The sequence below is a fragment of the Centropristis striata genome, chromosome 11 (assembly GCF_030273125.1).
Source record: "Centropristis striata isolate RG_2023a ecotype Rhode Island chromosome 11, C.striata_1.0, whole genome shotgun sequence".
Classification (NCBI taxonomy): domain Eukaryota; kingdom Metazoa; phylum Chordata; class Actinopteri; order Perciformes; family Serranidae; genus Centropristis; species Centropristis striata.
The window spans coordinates 15,922,758-15,948,723 of record NC_081527.1 but is presented as its reverse complement, the minus strand read 5'-3'; the positions used below and the strand labels follow the sequence as shown (position 1 = coordinate 15,948,723).

The window sequence follows — 25,966 nt, the reverse complement described above, 5'->3', positions numbered from 1 at the left end:
TTGGTCAAACTGTTCAATGCTGATTATATGTGTTGTGTACTTTTGCAGTGACAGTCTGAGCATACCTGACAAATGTGATGGCATTAAGCTTGGCAACAAGTGGCAACAAGATTAAGCAAAACAGCTATAAATCACTCGTCCTGTGTTCCAGTCACATGAATGTTGCACAATTCATCCGTTTTAAAACGCCTAATATTCCCAGACACGATTTGGCTGTTGCCCAAAAGTTCTGGCTGCCACCAGCCAATAAACTTGATTATGTATTTTGATGCAGACCAGATCCAGATGCAGCCTAAAATGTCCCATGATTGAAATAACAAATTGAGAGCAGTGTAAAGGCTCAATGGAGGGACTGTATTTGCTCTTTGAGTACTTTATAATTTTATTTTTTTAATGCACCAAAGCACCTGATTTTCTCCTCCTCTCTTCTTGGCATATGGTGCATCTTTTACTCTCCGTCTCTCTGCCTTTCTCCTCCCTGCCAAAGAACCATCCAGCTAATATGATCATTCAGCACTTGCCAAATGGACAAATAGAATTAAGGCTGTCAGATATGAAAGAGATATACAATTGCTGCTTTTTGCAGCCCTGTTTTCCTGTCTTACTCCCTCCCATTCTTTCACTCATCTTCCTTTTCTATTCTATCCTCCCATGTCAGTATCTGGCGCACTGCCATAATTCAGTTGATCTGTCATGTTTCTCAGCTAGTTTTTCTATTTATGGTCATTAACAAGCATTCAGTGTGCAAGTATGCACTTTCATTTTTCTTCTATTTCAATGTGTGGGTTGTCATTCTGCTGCTCCTGTAATTCAGAATTATAGCTTTTCCCATAATTTGGATTGTATATTTTACAAGTTTTTTCAGTCCTCCAGCATGGTCCCTAGTGCTTTGAAACATTTCCTGCACATTCAAGACAATGTTAACTGCCAATTGGAGGAAACAAACACCAAAATGAGTTTTCACGAGAGACCAGAGAGTTAGGTGAGAACAGACAAGTCGTTAAAGATTCAGCGATTTCTTGTCAGCCTGTGATTACTTAATCACCAACCTGTTTTAGATCAGATTATTCAATCAGATGGTGTGACTTGCTACTTTATTGGAAAGCGGCAGATGTTGCCAGACCTGCTAAGCCCTCTGTATGAGATCCCTGGATCTAGATTATCCTCGAATGAGTAGCACAAGCCTCGGTCAGTTAATACCTCTGTGTGAGAAAGGAACTCAGGATCAGTCCAATAGTGATTGGCAGGTGGAGGAACATCGATGCTACCTCTGTGTTACACAGAATCTCTTGTCAATAACACAATTTGACACGAGAGACAGAGTGAGGAGTCAGGGGGGTGGGGGGTGGGGGGGATTGAGGATAGAGAGACACCACAGAGACAAAGACAGAGGGCATGTGGAGGTAGCAGCTACTTGTCTGGTTTAAAGCACCGTATTGATTGATATAAGACCAAGAGAGTGTAGAAGAGGGTGAAATACTTGAGTGTAATTTTACGTAAGGGTTTGTGGACACTTAAATGTGTGTGTGCGTTGTGTTTAATCAGGTTTATAAGCAGTGGGATAAGTGAATGTAGGAATAGAGTTAAAATAAGCCTCTGACATGTCAAGGTGGCCTGGATGTGAAGCTCAGAGTGATTACAAATGAAATCATTAACTCCCGTCTCACCGCAGGAAGAAAGTCATTAAGACACACATGCTTGACTTAGCTTATTCTAGGTGTGTGTGTTAGAGTGAGGAAATAATGAAAGGCAGAATGTGATGGAGGTAGAGGGTGACAGGAGAGATTTACCTAATCTGTCATATTGAAAAAAAAAACTTTTGATGTTTATTATTAGAGTACACCGTCCATATGGTTGCTCTCCGTTACAAGGCTGAGCAAAGGGTTGCTGAGATTTTTTTACAACACCGACTGAATGCTTGTAGGTTCACTGTAATTCCACGGCTTTATTGGTGGCATTACTAATGTAACGTTATGGCTCAACAAGTTTGCATATGAAATGCATTTCCTCAGTTGAGGATCAGTTTATTGGCTATAGCAATGCTGATTAGCAAAAGGTTCTTCTGTGATTTCAAGTCGACACTCAGAACAAAACTAGGTTTGGTCTGCAGCATAATTTGCCAAAAAATAACCATGTGACACAGATTGCTCTGGCTTTAGGCTTGAAGTTATTATATTAAATTACAGACATTTCTGGACTGCTGTGCTTCAGTTTTGAACACATGGAACCTGTAGTAAACATCAGGATCAGAATCTTTAATGTCATTTTACAAAGTACGACATTTTTGGACAATCCCATTCAGTGAAAAGAAAAAGTGCACAGAAAGCTATCTAACTATTTTACATTTTTACAAATAAAAAATAAAAAAATAAAATTTCTAATTTCTAATAAGACCATTAAAAAGAAATTATACATAGAAAATAGCAAATGTCAATTCTCATAAATAACTGACATTACTTGTATTAAGGTTTTGTTTTACAAGAAGAAACTGGAGAGAAATCTACAGAAATGTGGAGAGGAATCAACACCATCTCTGGTTACAACAACAAGAAAAGACAGTGTGGGGTGATGTCGAAAGACCTGATGAGCTCAACCAGTTCTTCAACAGATTCAATACAGCGGCATCACCCAATGCCAATCCTCCTCCTCCTCCTCCTCCTCCTCCTCCTCCTCCTCCTCCTCCTCCTCCTCCTCCTCCTCCTCCTCCTCCTCTTCAACATGTGTACATCTCCAAAGCAGCATCCACCCTCTTACACCTGAGACTCCACCATTGTCTGTCACAGAGATGGGGGTGAGGTTGGAACTGGGAAGACTTTGCTCTAGGAAGGCTGCTGGCCCAGATGTTCTGTGTCCGAGGCTGCTCAAGGACTGTGCTGCCCAACTGTGTCAACCTCTCCACCAGATCTTCAACCTCAGTCTACAGTTGGGGCGAGTGCCGGCACTGTGGAAGATTTCCTGTGTTGTGCCGGTACCAAAAATAAAATGTCCAGCTGAACTTAATGACTACAGATCAGTAGCCCTCACTTCTCACATCATGAAGACCTTGGAGCGGCTGATTCTACGCCTACTGAGAGCTGAAGTCAAAGACAAACTGGTGGTTATGTGAAAATCATGTTCTTTGATTTTTCAAGCGCATTCAACACCATCCAACCCAACATACTCAAAATCAAGCTGACAGAGATGGGAGTGGATCTTTCCTTCATCTCCTGGATCTCCAGACTATCTGACAGGTAGACCACAGTATGTCAGGTTGGGGAACTGTGTGTCTGGGACATTGATGAGCAGCACAGGGGCTCCACAAGGGACTGTTCTGGCCCCATTCCTGTTTACACTGTACACAGCGGACTTCAAAACTCTGAGCCCTGCCACATCCAGAAGTACTCGGACGACACTGCTATTGTGGCGTGTGTCAGAAATGGACAGGAATCTGAATATAGGGATCTGATAAAAGCCTTCAGTGACTGGACTCACAAGAACTATCTCCTATTGAACACCTCAAAGGAAATCTATGATAATTTCCTCGAAATTACTTTTTAAATGGTTGCATTAAGGAGCGATAAAATGTCCACATGATTAATACACTGAAAGTGAGTAAACTGTCCAGCTATTGTTTGTCCCCTCTTTGTCTCCTCCACAGCCAATGTGCTGGGATATAAGCAATTAGGTGCCCTCTCCCATCGCTCCCTCCCTGGAGAGCAGATGCTGGCGGGAGAAAAGGTGGAGGTTAGGCTTTACGGGATGATAGAAGATTGAGGGAGCGAGTAACAGGAAGGAGGGGTGAGGGAAAGGGATGAGCGTGTAGCCCCCCTGTATCATGGAGACACAAACAGATGAAGAATGAGAAAGGTCATGTCCACACACAAAAGCACATGCGCACACACATGCACAGGGGGCTTTGTGTCATACTAATGATGATCATTATTCACTTGAGCTGAAGGGCAGAGGAGAACTGGACAGCATGATACCATTTACAAAGATCTGCCCTCCACATGTGGTGATCCCAGAGCACTTTTAAACATGCCCTAACCACGTAAAGACTGTAAATAGAAAAGTGAATAATTAATTTAATGGATAAAAAATAACTTCTCCATCACCTGAAGAAAAATATTTCTGCTGGAACTCATTTCTCTTTGCCAGACTTAAGGCATTTGTACAGTATGGCTGACAGTACACAGCAGGAATGAATTCTAATGGGGATTAAAAGCAAAGCTGCACCTGTCACTGCAGCTCTCCGTCTGTCTGTCTGTCTGCCACTGTGTACCCTGTATAGTGTGTATTTGTGTGCTGGTCTCTGATCCTTGTGTGTGTGCTGTCACTTTGAAGTCTCTCCATGCACATGTGTGTGCACATGTTGTTCTGCTGACTCCTGGAAGTATGCTTTGTGTATTGGCCTGCACAAATGCGCATGCCCGTGTGAGTGACACAGATGCAGCTCTTGTGGTACTTTGAGGCTGGCCCTGAGCTGTGTTTCCAAGATTGTTTGAGTGAGAAGAGGTCAGCGAACAGGGGAATGATGTGTCATTCAGCTAGGAAGACTCGCTGCTAAACAAATGCTGGCCGGACACACGGCTGCTGCCTGTCAGAAGCATTTATCTCACCGAGAGTTATAATCTATGAAATGATTTACGTCACGCACAAAGACGTAGGCTGTACACCACTCATTAAGTTGCCATTTGCTGTGCACTCTGAGGTCTATAGCTATAATGAGGAGCTTACTAGAAAGCTTTCCTCTATCTTGGTGAAAACATTTCCACAAGCCTTCCCTATTTAGAAAATTGACTTGTTTCCTTTACCTTTATTTATTTATAAAGAATATATCACACAATTTGAACCTGCCCTCTCACCATTCTTGTCTTGTTACTTGGATTGGTTTGTTTCCTCCAGTGTTTTGAAAAGTTTCTGCCAGGATCATCTTGTCATTTTCATATGATCCCATGTCTAGTTATCAGGGATATCACTCCTTTATTGTATCTTTGAACCCCCTAAAAGCAGACATTAATGCCCAGTGCTCATGTTTCGAACATGAGTGTGCATCAAAAAGCGTACAACTGACAACATTGCTATAACTCGAGTTCAAAAATAATGTACACTGACATTATTCTGGGCGTGAACCCAACTGAGGGAAATGTCAAAGTGCAATTGGTCGTAGCATCAAACAAGACTGGTGGTTATAGGGGAAGGAACATGACCTGACATGTCAGAGTGTACAGCCTTCCAAACCAAAACAAAGTTGGCTAGAACTTGTGTTCCTTCATGTTTTAAAGGTACATTTTTCTGATACACTGTAAGCCTTTGGAAACAGCACACAGAATGACCAATAAACGCAGCTTAAGCAAGAATATAAAGAGATTTATGTGTCAGACTGGCCGTCCGCGAGTGGAATTAAAAATGAGTCTTCACAGGAGCACATTTCTGTTAACATAAAGTGCTAAATACATCTTTGCAAATCAACTGCTCTGATGAGAGAAGACCTTTTAGCTTTCAGTGTGTGAAATGCCAGAAGAAAGCAGCAAATAACAGCAGCGGTGAAGCAGGCCGGCTGGTGTTTATTAATGAGTGGGAAAGCAGAACAGAGATACAGTATCCAACAAGGCCAGTGCTTAGATAATGCCACGCAGATGGGTCAGGATGAGCTTAGCATATTAAAATGTTATGTAAGTCCAAGTGCAGTCATTTTCTTCAGGCCCTGCACATGTGGGTGTTGAAGTTTTGCTACTGTATAACTTGGCTTGGCTTTTCCATATATTGTCGTCAGGGAAACTGTTAGAAGACGGGGTGTGTTTGCATTTTGTCTTAAATATACTGGAGTGTGTGTGGTGGATGTTTGTGTGATGCTTTTAAAAAATGCTTCATTAGGGGAATAAACTAACTCCAAGCAGAGTGTCCCCTGTGGAGGCCGCAACCTCCCCTTTTCTCGTCTCCTCCTGATCTGGGGTGGTGGCAGGCAGAGATAAGACACCTACAAAGTAAACACTGTCTGCAGCTTCCCATCTCCCCGCTGCAGAAACACACATGCATACGCACACAGACAGACAAACAGATAAACACACACACATACATGCACCAGGTTTGAACCCATTGTGTACGTGGGGATGCAGAGCAAATGTTGGCCCTGAATGGATGGGTGGTTCGGGGATGGCGTTGTTGTGCTGAACCTTCTGCTGCCGTACACTTGGCAGTACAGGGGCCTCATTTATAAACATTGTTTGCACACAAGATGGATGTAAAAATGTTTATGCAACTGCCACAGAAATTCGCAAACAAACCAGTTATGTAAATGTATGTGCCTTGACGGAGACTCACCCATGACCCATGAACCGCAATACAGTGAGTAACCAGCTTTAGCTACAACAGCTTCTTCGACTTAAAATGTTACATTTTTTATTAGCACAGTGTTGTTGTTTTTCTGAGGCGGAAGTTATATTACAATATAACTTATATATAAGTATTGGAGTTCTATCTTGAATACATATATAGTATATATACAGTAGGTGCTAGATTATGGCAAAAATCATGATTGCGATTATTTACACAGTTATTCATTAACTTTAACGATTTATTGAACTCTTTTTTTAAATATTGGATTTTTAAATATCATAATTTAAATATTATTCAACTGAAAAACGAATAGCAAAATGAATATAAAAATGTAAAAATATATATATATAATTTCATATATATATATATATATATATATATATATATATATATATATATATTTTAGATAATATAAAATATAAAATAAAATATAAATATATCACTATCAATAAGATCAGCTTTGTTGTCATGTTAGTGCCCATCCACAATCTACTGAAAAATGACAATATTAATATTAAATTATTTTAAAAAATACACCAAAAAAATTATATCAAAAACACAGTTGCCCATAAAGTTCGAACTATATAATATATATATATAATCGTGGTTTTTCATTTTCATTGTGATATGTTTGATAGAGATTGATTTATAAAGTTTTGAGAGGATATACACTTTATCTGTCAAGAATCATATCGTCATGGAAAGAGGTAAAGAATATTTTATTCCAACTTTATGAGCAACCGTGTATATTCTGTATCCCAGAACATAGTGAAATATATATAAGTAAACATAACATTTTCTGTAACTACCCAACATTTTCCAATCAGTAAAAGTAAAAAAAATAGGTGAAAGTGCAGCAAAGTAAAGGACAGAAGGGGAGCAATGGATTTATAACACAATACAAAAGGACGGCATCATTATGAAATGTAATGCAGCACAATAATCATTTCATCTTTATTATCCTATTCCCCTAATTATTATAAGCCAAAATCGTAACTGAAAATAAAACTTTTTTTCTCCCAGCCCTATTATAGTATTGGTAATTTCCTGTCCTCCTCATGAATGTAAATGATTTGGACAAAGCATTTCGACCATTAGTGAAGATTTGCAGTCTGCCTCTCTGTTTCCATTTGCTTTTTTGTTATGTTCTTTCTCTGTCAGACCTCAACAATCTTCTACCTGTTTTTTCTCCAAGACTGACAGTCTGCCTTCCTGTCTGTCTGTCTGTACCGTATATCTGTAAATCCTCACTCGGAGCAGTATATACTGCACCCTGAAGCGCTGTCAATTCTCTTACATCCCCTAGAGGGACACTCTCACATACTTCAGCTTCAGGTTCACTGACAGTACGAGGTAGTGTTGGTATGCAGCACAAAGCAGTAAGAATGAGAGAGAAATTGTGGAAAAAATCATAAGTGTTTTTGCTGTAATAGTTTTTTTTGGGAACATTAGAGACAGCTGTATGGCTCTGAGAGGCTGATACATCTTGTATTAATGACTTTATATTGAGCAACACATAACAGTGGGTGAGAGCGACAATGTGAGAACAAAATAAAACTTTGTGTGATTGCTGACACAGTAAATATGTATTTTAAACCATTGTTTTGCTGTTTTTTACATTTTAGGTTACTTCATGGAGTTGCTGAACCGCTCAGCGATTAGTCTACAGGAGACTTTCACAACAACCTGGGGGGCTGTCTACTCCCAGAATTTGCAGGTCTTCACTGACTTGTACACGGATTTGAGGCACTACTACCGAGGCTCCAATGTCAACCTGGAAGAGGTGCTCAACGAATTCTGGGCCAGGCTGCTGGAGAAGCTCTTCTACCAGGCAAACAAGCAATATTACATAGGTACATCCAGCTCTCTTTGTAGCCCACCATTTAACAACCAAGAGCATTCATGCATCAGGGTTGTATTAGAAACACATATTTATTGCCTGAGTCAGTAGTAATATCATACAGTATAAGTGTAGAAAATGTGAAATGACTAAAATTAAGATTAAGATTAAGATTTCCTTTATTCCACAGTAGGGAAATTTCAAGAGTTACAGCAATAAAGAGGATAGCAAAAAACAATAAATAGTAAACAGCAGTATAAACTAGAAATATAAGCAAATAAACAAGTAAAAATATATTTAAGTATTATCAATTTACATTATAAACAACTAGAAATATAAAAAGTATTTACAATTAAAACAAAAATAAAATAAAAAACTTTAAGAACATTATATACAATGTAGACAGAGTCAGCAGTTTGATATGGACCATTGCACAGAGAGTATTGGACATATAAATTAAATTAAAGAAATATTGTACAGTGTTTATAGTGCAGTGATTGACAATGTCAACGATTATATGGTATTTTTGCACGTTGTAAAGATTATAGGATTAATTTGTATTTGATTTTAGCAAAACTGGAGTACAGAGTGCCACAAACTGTGAAATAGGACCACACAGTCAGTTTTTTTGTTGACTGCCTTGATCAGAAAACATGTTCCTATGTTCCTAGAATATATCACTTCCTATCTAAGTATCTCGACCCACAGCTTGAGAACTACCTTTGCAAAGGGTCACCTATGTTTCTCAAAGGCCAAGAGCAGGCTGGGCATCTTTTTAGGAGAGGGGCTTAAAGAGACAGGTGCTTAAACACAGCTTTACAGACAGTGGATGAATACAGGTATACTCAGTCAGACAGTATGAGAAAAACAATGTGTTTTTTGAACAAAATTAGGAAAAATATGTCCCCTCTAATGAAACCGTATGTTGATTGCAGGTGAGGACTACCTGGAGTGTGTGTCCAAGCAGATAGAGACATTACGGCCCTTCGGAGACACGCCCCGCGTGATGAAGATGATGGTCACGCGCACTTTTGTGGCAGCACGTTCCTTTGTTCAGGGACTGGTGGTCAGCGGGGAGGTGGTGCGCAAAGCCTCCCAGGTAAAACTTCTCCTCCCACCTCACAGTTATTTTCTCTCCAATTTTCTTCCCTTTTTTTTTTAAAAGCCTCCATCTAATAATTGTAATTAGTCTCTTTCCTTTAAAATTATAGTCCCATTTGGTCATGCTGGTTAGGTTTATTGTTTTTTATGGAAACGACCAACTGCCTCGCTTACCTTTTTATTGGTGTCTAATCTCCTGCAAAGCTAATATTCTCAGCTCACACTACATGGCATTCTTGTGTTAAAGGGCGTGTATTCATCTCCCCTTGGTAAACACCATTTCTTTTTCTTGATACGAACACCCAGACACACACACATACACACACAGGCTGGTTTTTACCAGTCTGTGCGCATAGTATAACGCAGTGGAAGATCAATGTTGGTGGAAACGAGAGGCTCCGTAAAGTATGGCCCCCAGCTCAGACAATCAGCCCCTGCAACAACAGTTAATGTCAGCTCCATGCTGAAAAATGTCTCCCTAGGCCGCGGGGAGGGTTAATATCTCCCAAGAGAAATGGCCCCCTCTGTGTATAAGACAAGAGTAAGGTTAAGATCAGAGCAAGACTGAGGAATCATTTCAGCTCCTGAGAGGGAGCTGGCCAGTATTGATGCCAGACCAGTGAAAAATATCTCCTGTCAGACACTGGGCAAGGAGGGTGTTGAGAGCAGTGGCCCCATGAGAAATATACGCATCCTTTGAGGAAAAAAAAGAAGCTTCACCAGAGATGAATATTACAATACAATTCTTTCTTTGAAGAAATATTATGAGGTCAGGCTGTGTGTAAGCATGAAGAGACAAAGAGCAAAGAAAAGGAAAAAGAATGACAAAATAGGTCTTTTGTGCTATTACATGACTCCAAGGCCACACATTTGGTTGCACGTCAAAGAAAGAATCTATATAATCCTTCTCCCTTTCACTCTGATATATGTGTTCTGGTTAGCGCTATGGGTGGCACATACTGTACTGTTTGCTAGCACCAGAGTGAGATAGCCTGGACTAGCATATCTCTCTCTGTCTCGCTTTGGCCCAGAAAATAGGTGCAACGTCTCACACCTACACAAAGGGACCCGAGGATGTCTCAATTAAGAGCCTGAACATCACAAGGCGTTGCAGATCCACAGCCACAGGGGAGTAAAATCAGGAATAACCATGAACACAGCTAGACTGCTGTAGTAGGTAGTTAGTGAATAACAAGACACAGACAGTGACTGTGACAACTATAACTTTGTGACCTGGAGCTAAGCGATGATGCAGCTAGTCTAAAAATGTAGCATTCAAGAAGACTGTCGCTTATTTGTTATGTGCCTGCATAAATGTTAATTTTCTATACACTGCGAGTCAATAACATTCAATTGTTTTCAAGGTAGCCCCTCTACCGAATATAATGCTGTCATTGTCATCAGGTTATTGGCCCTGGGCAGTGGAAAATAAATCAATGATGCAACAATAGTAGTTAATAACATATTCTTCGAGTTGTCTTTTAAACACTGATGCAACTCACCAGCTCTTACTGTTGGATAAGGGCTTAAACATCAGCTGGTTCAGGTGTCCTAGAGCTGAGAAAAATGGGAGGCGTGTTCAGAGTCTAGGCTATCATTATTATTATTATTATTATTATTATTATAATGAATTATATTATTATAATCATTCAACTATAATTAATGTCCATGTTCTCCCTGTGTCAGTGTGGGTTCTCACCGGGTACTCCGGCTTCCTCCCACAGTCCAAAAACATGCACTTAGGTTTAATTGGTGACTCTAAATTGCCCGTAGGTGTGAATGAGAGCTTGATTGTCTGTCTCAGGGTGTACCCCGCCTCTCGCTTAATGACAGCTGGGATCGGCTCCAGCCCCACGCGACCCGAGTGCGGATAAGTGTTAAGGATTGTAGAACCTGATAATGTAATAAATTCCTGATAATGTAATATACCCAATAATGTAATAAAAATCTGCACTTGAGCATTCAACAGCTTCTTGAAATCTAAAGGTGCTTGGCTGTGACAACCAATCAAACTTAATGGCTAAGTCGCCAAACAGGAAGTTAGCCCATTTCTCAGCTACCCTTTAACATATCTTAACCAAACTTGGTATATAGAGTCATGACGTCATCCTGGGAACAGCTAAACAGTTTGGTGACCTATGACATCTCGGGGGGGGGGGGGGGGGGGGGGCATGTATAGTGGATGGCACCAGGTTGAGATCAGGTTTTTTTCAGGTTTAATGTCAATAAGAGTTAAAGTTTAACACCAGGATGCTCAAAGATCACAATGGCAGACAAATTCTGATGTGCAAAATAGTTTTGGAGCTATTTGGAGAGGTCTGGCAATATCACCAGACATTGAAAAATAAGTTTGCAATCCACTTACGTATATGAAGATAAAGGAGTTAAAACACATTTTCGATATTGCACTGCCCCCTAGATGTCAAAGGTTACCAAATTGGTTAGGTCTTCCCAGGATGACGTCATGACTCTATATACCAAGTTTGGTTAAGATATGTTAAAGGGTTGCTGAGAAATGGGTTAACTTCCTGTTTGGCAACTTAGCCATTAAGTTTGATTGGTTGTCACGGCCAAGCACCTTTAGATTTCAAGAAGCTGTTGAATGCATTTGTGTGTCATGGATACCTCGTTTGTGAAAAACGGATGAACGGGTCAAAAGTTAATAAACATTCAACTTTGACCTGTTGGTGGCGCTAGAGCTCTTGAGCTAGAGTTGCCTACACAGTATCACCACTTGAACCCAAGTAATGGGTGGTCTGCTGTTAAATTATTACAATATTGGGGAATTATTACATTATCAGGACTTGCGAAATGAAGGCTAACCTGATAATGTAATAACCTCCCATTAATGTTATACTTTATTACATTATTGGTAAAAAGTGTATTACATTATTGGGAAATGCACTTTATTACATTATCGGGAAGTCATTACATTATCAGGTTTTATTACATTTTCAATGGACTTAAGTGCAGATTTTGAATACATTAACGGGGTTATTACATTATCGGGAATTTATTACATTATCAGGTTCTACAAGGATAATATTGATGACTAATGTCTATTGGTTTACTGCTCAGTGTACGAGAGTTACAAACTCAATAACGTTATACTTGACAGTATACAATGACAGTAAAGATATCTAATCTAATGAATAGAGGGTTTTGTCTTAATTTTTCGGGGTATTATTTACAGTAATAATAATTATAATGATCCAAAATGATTTGTAGAAAATGTAATAAGTAACATTAAGTTGATGAAGTAATTAAAACAGCTGCAGTACTTACATTTCTTTCTGGTAATGCCTAGCCTATTTCATTTCAAAAGTAACCTTCCCAACACCTACTAGTATCTAGCTTTGACTCAAGCAAGCAAATGTGAGTAAGTATCAGAATTAGCATGGGTGGCACACTGTGTTGGAAATGCTGTTAATGATTTGTGTCACATGGGTGTTCCCCTGGACCAGCTAGAGTAGCTTATGATCCCCGCAGAGCGCTGCCAGCAGGACTCTAAACTGATAAGCATCTCTATTAGACAAACATTCATATACACACTAAAGTACACGAGCGCACAAGTGCTTAATGATACAGGAACACACACACACCTCATAATTCGATCATTCCCCTCCAACGGTGATGCACATTTCCCCTGTGTGACTACTTCTTAATACACATTTCCTGAGTGATGCCGTTTTGTTGGTGCTGAAAGACAGTGACTGCTGTCTTCATTAAACATGGCTGGCTGGGGAAACCGTATTAATAATTAGCACAGCTTTTACAAAATTACAAAATGTCATCCCAGCGCTAATACCAGGGCACTGGAGCTGCTGCCACTCTGAATAAGGTCATGGATTGCCTTGTGCCCTCTTTGCACACACTCATCAAAAGTCTTAAGACTGAAGCAAAAAGTGCAATGCTTTGCGAGAATGGTCACTATGGACACACTTGGTCAATCTCTGTTAAGAAGGATTTAGGTTCACTGAACTGTGCAAGAAGACAGAAGTCTAATTTTATTTTTTTTCATCTAAGTCAAGGCCCATTTGATACAATTTGACTGAAAGAAGTACAGACTTTCACCAACTGTTTAATTACAAATTCATAATTTGTGTGTCAGCCTGTGTCGCTGTCTTCCCCAGCACACAATCAGCACTGTGCTGTATTTATGCAGATTGGAACAGCACTGTGCTTTGATGGGAACAAATGACACAGTGAGAAAAGCAAGCGAGGAGAAAAAAGACTGTGACAAACTCCAGAAAGCTCTCTTTTAATTTCCAAGTAAATTGTACTAAATTGTAAACATTTCTGTTGATATTTCCTAGAGCTGTGCCTTTACGCTGCCCTCTGTCTCCTTTGTGTGAATATCTTGGTATACTAATTTGGATCATTGCGTTCCCCTCCTTACCCCTGTAATTCTATCTACGATTGATTGGTTCCTAATGAGACAACCGCTCCTATTTATAGCTATGTATCGCCGCTTAAAGGGCCCAGTGACTGAAGATGTTTTCCACAAGATTCTTGGGGAGGTATTACACTGTATAACACTGGGAAAATAAAATTCTCTCTGTGCTTCAGTTGTCTTCCGAGGAAGTGTTTGCTACCAAAGAAACATTGTGTATGCCCCTGCTGTGTTTGAGTTGGATTAGCCATGAAAAATAGGGACTACAGAGAAAGGGGATTAATACAGCAAGACACCAAGATGTGAGACAGAAAAAGAGACTGTTAAAAAAAAAAAAAAAATTTGTTCTCTGGAATAGTATTCATTCCTCCCTTGCTTCGCTCCCGGCTGCACCAGTTGCCGTGTCCCTAACTTTTCCGGACTGTTTTATTCCCCTGGGTAAGGGAGTGGAGGAAGTAGGCCACGCGCCACATAGCTCTCTCTGGAGGCAAGGAGTCTGGATTGTCTTGCTCTATAACACAAGGGGGAGAGGTCGCTCATATATCCTTACTAATTACACAGGAAAGACAAGCAGAGAGAGAGGGAGAGGGAGGGAGAGAGAGAGAAGAGTCTTTGGCTCGATCGCCACGAGCAATATAGAAAGTACTGACAGGTGTGGGGAGCATGTTGTGAAGGTGAAGCAAGGACAAGTAAGGGTATGGGTGTTTAAAATGTAACACAGTCGTGTCAAAGAGCTACTAGTGCAAACTTCAAAGAAAGTATTTCAAACCCAAAAGTTTCTTTTGATATTTCTTGATAGGCCAGTATGGAGATGATTCTAATCAGGTCAGAGTGTGAGTGTGTGTGTATATATGTGTGTTTTAAAGTGCCTGCATAAGCATAAAAGCATTTTTTTGATCAAGTGCTCAGTTGATCATCAGAAATTGTATCAGTAACACAGACGCGATAAAGAAGTGGATATAGCACTGGTTTTATGAGTTTGGCATTTTGGCCGTCACCATCTCGCAAACACCCCACAGAAAACACTAAGTCACCAACTGATGGCAGTGCTAGGTAGCTAGCTAGCACTGGCACTTGGCAGTTAGCTTGGTTAGCAATGCAATGCTAATTTCAGCTCGTGAAAAACAGGCTTAAAACTAAAGGTACTTACCGGAAAAAGCAACTGACTCCAAGTACTTTTTTTAGTAGGCCTACAAGATGTTTAAGGGTGACCAAAATGTTTTATTACAATTAACTTTAATGAACAAAACGCACTTTGGAGTGTAAAAACACACTTTGAAAGGGTCAAAGTTCTAAGACGAAAAAAGCACCCCAAAAACAAGTTCATGGCTTTTTAAATATATACAGTGCCATAAATATTTATAGGTGCCACAGTAGCGACTTGTCATTCACAAGGTACACAACCTCAAGCATACTGCGTTATTGCCTATTTTACTCTAAATGTGACCATAATTTACAAAATGAACATCATGCTGTGTTGTAGAACACTTGAACCGAGCGATTGAGACTATAAACTCATTATGAAAATGTTTACTGAGGTAATAAATCAAGTGAGAAGTAGAGTCATTTTCTCATAGAATTCTATACAATCAGAATCGTTTTGCAACTGCTGAAGTCGCCCCCTCTGGCAATTAGAAAGAGTACAGGTTTCAGGCACTTCTAAGTTGGCTTCACTTTTCCAAACCAGAAGCTATGTCGACTTATTTTTTTACCGTCTGTGGTTACAGTTTAAATAAGCTAATAACAATAAACCACCAACATTTTCTTTAAAGCACGTTTGTGGATTTTGGATTAATTTCAGTTATATAAACAAGAATAAGAACAATTTGAGAAATCCCCTTATGCCCTGTGTAATTGGGATAGGCATTTTTAGTTTATCAGAAAAATAATCAAATGATTCATCAATAATGATATCAATCTTTAGTTGCAGCCCTAGGTCAGTGACTCCTATTACTGTTTCTAATTTGACAGCCCCTCCTTCACAGTGCCTGGTGCACTGCAGTTCCAAGGTTACCGAGGAAGTTGTCAACATCAACCTCCAATTAGCCCCATGGAGGAGTTACACACTGTTTCATGTCTGTTGTGCTTGGCCTGGGATTCCCAGCATTAATACTGTATGGATGATGTAACAGAAACAAGATTAACGACTGTCTCCCCTTAATAAGTATTTCATTAACATCACCCTGTGTTTTTTTTTACTCCCCTGCCAACGCCCTTGGTGAATCCTGCAGCTTTTTTAACATCCCCCTATCTCTCCCATATTCAGTCTTTCTCTCCACTCATCCCTGCACACACCCTTCCCTCACTCTTTTCCCTCACCGAAGAAGCATTCGTCTGACTCATCCCTGGCTAATGAGTGGTAGGGTAAGGATGGGAGGAGGGGAGAAAAGGAGGGCAGGAGTGAGGATCTGACTCATGTCTCATATGACTTGAGATTAAGCCTGGGAATGTGGTGTGGTTATTGCTTTTCCCTGTCACTTATTTCACTTTATACTGTCCTCCCTGTGCAACTGGCAATAATTATCAAATTGTATTGATCTCTTTTATACATAAGAGATGCATTTACTAATGTAGGCGTATTATGTATTTTTTAATGTGGTTTAAGATTTCATTTAGAGTTGAAACAGTGTCATAATAAATTACTTTTGCCTTGTGTGGTTCAAATATGATTAGATTAAATTTTAATGATCCTTGTGGGGAAACTGGGTTGATACAGCCATAAATAGTCCTTGAATACAGCCAAGGGAAAAAAAAGACTAAAAACAAAACATAGTGAAGGTTGTTTGAAAGTTTATAACTGAATTTAAACATTAGAGCTGATGAAAGAACATATTTAAAAAGTGAGAGAAAGTGTGGATCACAATAGACATTCTGATAGGAGCTATAAACTGCATACAATGCCAAGATGCACACAAGAATTACACCATGAAGGACAAAGAGGAGCTGCGTTTGTTAGTGCTGATAGTATTAATCAGGGGACAAGGCTACTGTCCATGATTTGAGAATGGTCTTTTTTTTTGCCAAGCAGACCATCCTTACTAAGAGTTCAAAGTTTCTATGATTTGTTTTCCCACCTGATCCTTATTGTTGTCCCATTTCCTCAGTATATTTGTTAAAATCTGGTTTTAACTGTGACTTTGCTGTTGGAAGAACTGTTTCCAGGAAAAGCATCAGGCTGGCCCAGATGTCAGCTTAGAGGAGCTTTGTATGCGTAGCTGGGCTCGTTCCACCTCTCTCTCTCTCTCTCTCTCTCTCTCTCTCTCTCTCTCTCTCTCTCTCTCTCTCTCTCTCTCTCTCTCTCTCTCATATGCACACACACACTTCCTGAGGTTTTGTATGCATAGCTGTACTCTCTTGTGAACAGAGCTTACTGGTATTAACCCAGTTTCACTTTTCACGCACCAAGGCCCTTTCCTACGGGAACAGTCTTGTGGGATAGAGGGAGAAATGGAAGGAGCAGGAAGGATGGAGTGAGGGACTGAGAATACTGTATGAATGTCAGGGCCTTTTCATCGCATGTGAAACAAAAAGCGAATTCTCCCAAAGTGGTTTCCAAGGAAACTGTGCTGAATGAAAGTCTGGTGCAAACTGAAAAAAAAGGTCACCATGGGAGGTGACCTCCCACGGTTCTGCCACTGTCATTGTCTGGAAAAGAAATTTCTATCCTCACATCTTATTAAAACAGTTTAGTATGACATATATTTATTTATCCTGTATAAGCAGTGGATTTTTAACTGTGATAGTGGTCAGCATATAGTTTGATCAACTGCTGCTGTCATTTTTACCTTTTAAACTATTAGATCATATATGCATGATGTTTATTTTTGTCCGTGGCCTACCCCAGGTGCAGCTGAGCCAGGAGTGCATGCGGGCCATGATGAGGATGACTTACTGTCCCCACTGCCGCGGCATGGCCTCGGCCAGACCTTGTGCCAACTACTGCAGCAACGTCATGAAGGGCTGTCTGGCCAACCAGGCTGACCTCAACTCCGAGTGGAGGAATCTGGCAGGTGGGGAGCACACACACATTTCTCACATGCATCCAACTCGGCCATATGTTTGGTCAAAGGCTCACCCCACACATGATGTTACTTAAAATACAGCAGGATTGTTCTAACGTTGTACGGCATATGAAATATTTCACACATTCTTCACACTGACTGTACCTCCTGTCTTTGTAGACACAATGATGCAGGTGGCTGGTCGCTTTGATGGCCCATCTGGCGTGGAAAGCGTTGTCCTCTCCCTCCCCAATCGCATATCAGAAGCCATGTCTACTATGATAGAGAATATAGAGACCATCAACAGCAAGGTGAGAGCACACATATACAGCAGTACACAGCTAAATAAAGAATACTGTTTTACTACACAGAATGCAATAAAAAGTTGATGAAAAAGACATCAAATGATAATGTGAGTTTAACCACAATGTTCCAAACATAAAGTCATGGAAAAAAATATCACACCAAAAATAGCTCATAAGAGTTTAATTTAAGAGCTGATATATAGCCATTTTTCATGGTTTTCTTGAAAATGATTTTGTTTTTTATCAATAAAACCATGGAAAATGGCTATATATAAGCTCTTAAATTAAACTCTTAGGAGCTATTTTTGTTGTTATTATTATATTTGTCCAAACAAATATACATTTAGTTGTACCAGGCATTAAAATGAACAAGAAATTGAAAAAAAAACAATGGTCTAATAATGTTTTCCATGAATGTATGACAAAACCATCATAGCCAGTGAATATCCCCGGTATCAAAATATATATTGACTATTACTGATTTAAAATTAAATAATCACTTTCAGACATACAACAAGATTTCACCATCACTGGAACATACTGTACAGTATTCGTAGGTGGTGCTCTTGCTTCAGTCATGACCAATCAAATCACCCATTTCCTTGATTATTAAAGCAGTTCACTCTGTGCCACAACCGTGATAATTTACTAATGGAGGAGAACACTCTGGTTCTATCATAAAAGCTTTTTCTGAGAGGAAACTAATGTACCAGTTCATTCGGTGCTGAATGTATGCCATTTTCAAATAAGGTGATAATGGCAGATTTCTGAATCTGAATGAGAATCAGCTTTAATGGTCAGTTAAGTATATGTACACATACAAGGCATTTGACTCGAGGCACATTCACAGAAACAGACTTATGGCTATAAACATTTGAGTACTATGTATACTATACAGTCATGGGAAAAAATATTAGACCATTGTTTTCTTCAATTTCTTGTTCATTTTAATACCTGGCACAACTAAAGGTACACTTTTTGGACAAATATAATGATATCAACAAAAATAGCTCATAAGAATTTAATTTAAGAGCTGATATCTAGCCATTTTCCATGGTTTTCTTGATAATAACCAAAATCATCATCAAGAAAACCATGGGAAATGGCTAGATATCAGCTCTTAAATTAAACTCTTATGAGCTATTTTTGTTGTTGTCATTATATTTGTCCAAACAAATGTACCTTTAGATGTACCAGGCATTAAAATGAGCAATACATTGAACAAAAACAAGGGTGATCTAATATTTCTATGACTGAAAATGTATATGAAACAATAATGTGCTACAATTTAAAAACAGTATTACAGTAATGCAATGATTTAGATTGCAAAAGGGTTTTGGAATAAATATGAGACAAGATAACAGGTTGCTTTATACACAAGGTAGATGGATAAGCGATCAAAAAGTGTTTTTCAATCAAAATCAAAAGCAGGATCGAATAACTTCAAACATTTGACCATGTGGCCTTAGTCTGGCACATTCCACAAAAATATGGTAAGTTACATCACACTTCAAACCATGTCTTTTTAAAGAAGAATCTGAAAATGTAAATGACAAAACCAATGATTTATTCTTTATAAATCAAGATACAATAGTCTAATAATGGCATGGCCTTCAGTGCTGGAAAAAAATAATTGAATAAAATTGAATCAAAGCTCAAACTATAAATTGAGAGTGTAATGAAATTTTGAATTTTGAGAATTGTGACACCCCTAAATATAACTACTGGAGCACCCATAAAGTTGGAAAAAAAATTGTTTTCAGACACAATCACAATTCATTTTCATTGTGATATTGAAAGAGATTGATTTATATCGGGACTGTGTATTTCTGTATGTTTGCACTTGTCATATTAGAATGATTACCCAGTGTAAAAAAACAAACAGATGTTCACTGCAAACTGCAGAAAGTGTATCCAGGTGATAACAGGTGAGAACATCCATCAGCCAGCTGATGGATGGCAGCTTCATGGCATAAACTGAAACGTATCATCTCCAGTTAGACTTAAATGTGTGTGTCTTTTTCTGCCTTGGGGGATGTAAATCAAGTCAAATTTGCCAACATATATCCATAAAATGGCTGGCACTGTATTTTAAAAGGCCCTTAAAACAATTTCTCGCTTCTGTCTATGAGCCAGGTGGGATTTCATAAACACACACTCAAGTTTCTCCCAAAGTTACTGCTTTGTTTTTTCACAAGAAAGATTTCTGTATTTGTGTTTTTCTCTCTGCTCTTCTCAGTGGTTTGAAGTGGGTGGGTCTCCATTGGGAAAAAAAGTGATCTCGCACAAATCAACACACCAATCAGAATTAAGCAATATTGGAACAAAAATTGGATGACAGTTGCCATTATTTACTTATGTAGCCAGGCGACTGTCAATCAGATCTGTTCAAAGCACACCCACATAGTCCCACTGAAGCAGATTAGCCGATTGTTGCTTATTTAGTCATGCATATTTAATGTAAAAGAGAAAAAGTTTTCAGGGGCTTTAAAATATTTATACCACTTGGTAAATCAGTAAAAGAAGTGGTAAGGAAGTCAAAAAATCTTGGTGCAAACTCATACTCTCCTCTCACTACGCCACCCTATTGCTCTTGCATTCATTGGATCTTACAATTAACACCTATCCTACCACTGCATTAATGCTGTTGCAATGCTCCATATACCAGATTTAAAATAAAAGGATGTGAGTCATGACAGAACCTGCAAGCCAAGCGTTTACTCACTGTTTAATGGTGTTCGAGCAACGGTTTTATACGACCCTTAAAAGGCACTGGCAGCAGTGGAAATCTGACTGAGTTGTTTGGTGAAGGCGGAAAACCGTGTAGATGATGAGAGGAAAGACAAAGCTTCCTCTGTGCTGGTTAGCAGTTATAGAGCCTGGCCGACTGCCTCTGACCTGGTTCAGTATGGTAATCACACACAGCTTCAGCTTCTGATCTAGATCTCTAGGGAAAAGTGCTGTGTTGATCCCATAGAAGTCAATTCATGTCTGCAGTCTAATATTATGGTAGACACAGTGTAGGACAGATTATCCCCTATTTACATAATCTGTTGACATCGAAAGCCATATGTTGTGTTGTGTATTTTCCCCATAAAACCATCCCACATACAGATATAGAAACTGTAGTGCTCGTAAGTAAATGCACTTGAGGTCTATCTGCCACTACTCCGTTGTAACAGAGTCCATGTTTTCATGTCCATCATTCAGTCTCCTACGAACCGCACAACACTACTGCTGACAGACATGACTGGAAGCTTAAAACAGGATTATTTTATAGTTATGTGTGAAGGTTCAAAGGCTTGAGGCTCCTCTAAGCAGGCCAGATTGGATGACAGATTGACTGCAGTCTTACTGTATTCCCTGGGCTCCATTTATAAAATCTAAGCCCCACAGGGACAAGTAGTGCTTTCTGAGCTGTGAATCATTCTGCTGGAGCAACGCTGTGATTGACACTTGGGGTCATGCGAATAACCAATACAACTTGTCGCTGTTGGCTTTCAAAGGTAGAGATTTGTATGTTCTAATATGCTCAAAGGTTCTTTGTGTTTTTATAAATAACTTGGTCATAGGAAATGTTTGCTGATGCAATGTGAGTGTAAGTTTAGGTCTATTCTGAGAGGTGGTTTCAGCATCATCAGATTTCAGACTTGCTAACACTAAGATGCAACCTCCAGGCCTGAAAAGTGAAGCCAATACAGAAGTGCCTTAAACCTGCATTCATTCTAATGGTCAATAGGGGGCGGCTCCACTGGTTGCAAAAATTTATCATATTGTATAAAAGTCTGTTTAAAAAATGACCCTACCTCGCACTTGATTTATTACCTCAGTAAACCTTTTCCTAATGACTTTATGGTCTAATGTTTGTTTCAGGTCTTCTTCAATACAGCAGATTTTGTAAATGATGACCCCATTTAGAGTAAAGTGGACGATAAAGCTTTAGGGCATGGCTATCTGGTGATTGAGAAGTTGCCACCACAGTGCACTGTGTGAACTCAACCCTTTTAACAGTGTTTTTCAGTTCATGAAAATTAATGGTAACATGTTGGTCACCCAAAAGTGCCTTGTTCATTGTTTGCTTGTACTAAAAATAAACTCTTCATAAACTTAATTTTTTTTACCTTGGTAACAAAGCTAGCTAGTTTATGCTAAAGCTAGCTGCTAGCTCGTCCAAGTATAAACACTTCTGGCTCCAAAAAAAACAAGATGGCAGTCAAAATGACAAACTTGAGGCTTCAAAGTCCACAAACCAATGGTTGGCATCACAGTGGATGTCTACTTCTTATACACAGTCTATAAGTTAACACCAACACATGAACTACATACAGTAGGAAAGTCAGGTTTAGTCTGAAACCTCACTGCATAGCTTTAGTTGAAGATGAATTATCTGTTAAAGCTTTTAGATCTGTTTTGGCTCTTGCAGTGTTTTGAAAGCTGCGTTAACTTCTGAAATATTTTTCAGAAAAGAGCCTCATTTCACCCTTTTGGTAACTTGTCCCCCTTTCATGTATCCACTCTGTCCATTTTGTTTATTCATGTTTCCTTCACTGTCTTCCGCCCCAGTTGTTCCAGGCATGTGGCAACATCCGAGAGGGAGGAACCAGCAGCACAGGAGGCGACGACATCATGAAAAGAGGGAAGGTGACAGTGGAGGACAGGTTGGGAACCAGCTCTAACAAAATGGAAAAACTGGTTAGTATTTACCTGACTGATTCTGTGTCCTTGTTATTGCTCTCTGATGGCCTAATCTGGTCCATTCATACTGATGGTTTATGACGCAAGAGCCATTGCTCATCATGGGCAATTAAACCCTTTTTGCTGTTCATTTCACCTTTACGTAGACAACTATGGTGTGATTAGATGAGGATGAATGCTTGGATGAGTCAGATGACTGAACACTGCAGTTGGTTATTGAGGAAGCAGGAGTTTTTCTTACTCTCCTGTTTGAGTGTACCACCATGCTGTGATTTTGAAAAAAAGTATAAAAGCTCACAAATGTAATCTTGCCAATCCTTCTTCAGGTTTCTGATGTAACCATGAGACTGAAGGACATGCAGCCATACTGGGTTTCTCTCCCAAGTGTTCTCTGCAGCGACAGAGTGGCCACTGGAACAGGGGCCGAGGAGAAGTGTTGGAACGGCATGAGTCGTGCCAGGTGAGCCATGTTAAACCTCGAAAGAAATGCATTTCAAAATAAGATACAAAAGTACAACTCATGAAACATATCCACTTACATTAAAAAAATATCATAAGCAATACAACAACACCCATGCTCAATTCAATTTAATCTGGGGTTTTGCTGTTTCAGCTGCATTTCGAGAGATATTGTTTCCTACATTATTGCGATGGTTTGCTGACTTAACGATTCCTTTGACACAACGTCATATAACCCTGATTCCAAAGGACACTTTGTAAAACCTAAATAATAACAGAATGAGTGTATATATTTCCTAAAAAAAAAAAAGTTTCCCAGTTTGAACATTCAATATTTTGTCTTTGTACTATATTCAACTGAATAGTTTACAAAGGTTTTGCAAATCATTGAATTCTGTTTTTATTAGGGTATTTCATCAGGGTTGTAGCTTGTTACAGATAGTTTGGTGATATGTTAAAATTTTCCAGCTGGCCATCATCAGCCCAGTAACCAACATGGCTGTCGGAGCTTTACAGAGTCACACCATTAAATTAGCACAACAAAAAGACAAAAGTCAGTTTGCTTTTACCCTGCCATCGGCACTTTTGGCCACAGGGTCTACCTTTCAGCAGATTCCACAGTCACACAGTCACAGATAAAATAAAATGTGCATGCTTCATATGTTAATCAAATGTTAATGCATGCCAGGTACCTTCCTGAGGTCATGGGTGATGGCCTCGCCAGCCAGATCAACAACCCTGAAGTGGAAATCGACATCACCAAACCAGACATGACAATACGCCAACAGATAATGCAGCTGAAGATCATGATGCACCGCCTGCGGAACGCTCTCAACGGCCAGGATGTGGACTTTCAAGACACCAGTGAGTACTTCTACCATTTCATCCCACACGTTTCTGAAGAACATTCACAAGAAACTTCATCCCAGATGACTCACTGATGATTAAAAGCTTTTTAACAAGTTCTAGATTAAGGGAAGTAACTCTAATTCTATTCATCTGAGGAGGCGGCACACTTCTTTCTTAGCTTCAAACTCTAGGAAAAAGGAAAATGAAGTATGCTTGGCCTAAATTGAAGTGCCTTTTTGAATAATCTAGGTCATATTTTGTACCACAAAATGCAAGTAACATAAGGTGATGCTGGAGGGGAAATTCTCATCCTTTTTCTGGGGCCTGCCCCTGTACAGTGAGTCTCATATCACTGCCTGCACACAGTATGTTTAATAAGTATGTGGCAGTGGTCTTAATATGTTCATACTATGAATACATAGGGAACACTATTCGTAAATTGCATGTAAGTGGTGATGTCCTCTGTCTTTAGGCGATGATGCCAGCGGTTCAGGAAGTGGCATGTGCGCTGATGGTATGTGTTCCAATGACCCGCACATCGTCCCCGTCACCGACCGACCCATACTCTACCCTTATCCTCCAGAAAACAAGAAGGTTAAAGGCTCCAGCGCCAACCAGAACCTCCCCTGCATCGCCATTTACCTGCTTTCACTGCTCATTTTGCTGCTGCGGCGATAATTGACGGAGGAATCTACCAACTGGGACTGAGTTTGGGACATGGAGGTTGGGGGAGAGTCTGAAAGGGGAGGGAGGAGATGTTGGGGATTAGTTACGTTGCCAAAACTAAAAAAGTATAAGGAACCGACAACAGAAAAAAAAATCACTTGGATGGACTTCCTTTTGGTTTTGGATTAGAACAAAATGGAATTACGAGTATTCATAAATGTTTTGGTTCTGCTCTTTTCTTTTATTCTTGCTATATTATGACACCATTAGAGCTGGTCTTTTCGCATCTTCTAATGTTTTGTTTCTGGTGTTTGGGTTCTCTGAGATTATATCTGTACCTAAGACATGTGTAAGACTATATTGCTAACAGTATGTTGGTGTTGACACCATGTGGAGAGGGAGAATGGGGCTTTGCAGTGGCGCTCGATACATATATTTGTTATTCCACTCCTTTAAAGAGCACTTGTGTTCAGTAGAATTATTTATTATTCAATAACTCACAACAGACCCCAGAGTGGTTTAACCACTCCCCAATATTTATAGAAAATATACACAAACCACAAACCTAAATGATATACAATATTGATGACTTTTAAAGGAGGATAATCTGGGCAGCACGACCCAGCAGACCTCTTAATGCAGTAAGCCTCACGGTATCATTACACTTACACACACTCTGTCACAGCGAGGATGCGAGCACGCCGCATCAGCACTTTTTGCCATTTCATCATGTAAGCTGTAATAATAGCCACGATCACATTCACACTGACATGATCATCTAATGTGAGAGTAACATGACCCATCCGCCACTCCATCCATCCATCCACTCATCCCTACATTCCCCCTGCTGGGGCAGATCTCCCTCTCTCTCCAGAGCCTGCTGGCTGTGTAGGATCAACTCGAGAGTCTGGTGTAAGCAAGACACATGCTGGGCCGGGCCAGGTCTCAGATGACAGCCCACTATAGAGCACTGTATGTGGAACTGGGGGGGGGGGGGGGGGGGGGGGGTGTCGGTTTAAGATTGCCGTCACAGCAACGGATTGACAGTCTGTGACTTTGGAAAAGTGTAGCAGAACAGAAATGTACACAAAAGCAGAAACACTGCTGTCATGTAGCGCTTTTTTTCTGTATTCTTTTTTTATGTGCAGAGCAAAAAATAGAATATGCATAATTTTGTGTGTGCTCCCTGCAAAGGCCCAGTGCTCCTATGATTAGCATCATAATTGCAACTAGCAACGTCTTGCATTTTTTTGTCTAATTGCAGCAATGATCTATATCACGGCAAAAGCCACACCATGCACGTCTTTGAATCATATTTGTATGGCGGACACAGCAGTGT

General features: G+C 39.8%; 1 protein-coding gene across 2 annotated transcripts in view; it reads left to right on the top strand.

Annotated features, from left to right (window-relative positions):
- gpc1b (glypican 1b) overlaps positions 1–25,608 on the top strand; it is a 79,883-nt gene extending 54,275 nt beyond the window's left edge. For both annotated transcript variants that reach the window (XM_059344202.1, XM_059344201.1), the window contains 8 exons: positions 7,944–8,171; positions 9,094–9,257; positions 17,497–17,662; positions 17,834–17,964; positions 22,522–22,650; positions 22,980–23,113; positions 23,801–23,976; positions 24,434–25,608. In XM_059344202.1, the coding sequence (XP_059200185.1) occupies positions 7,944–8,171; positions 9,094–9,257; positions 17,497–17,662; positions 17,834–17,964; positions 22,522–22,650; positions 22,980–23,113; positions 23,801–23,976; positions 24,434–24,639 (1,334 nt within the window). In that variant the 3' untranslated portion in view covers positions 24,640–25,608. The remainder of the gene's footprint in view (positions 1–7,943; positions 8,172–9,093; positions 9,258–17,496; positions 17,663–17,833; positions 17,965–22,521; positions 22,651–22,979; positions 23,114–23,800; positions 23,977–24,433) is intronic.
- The last annotated feature ends 358 nt before the right edge of the window (positions 25,609–25,966 follow it).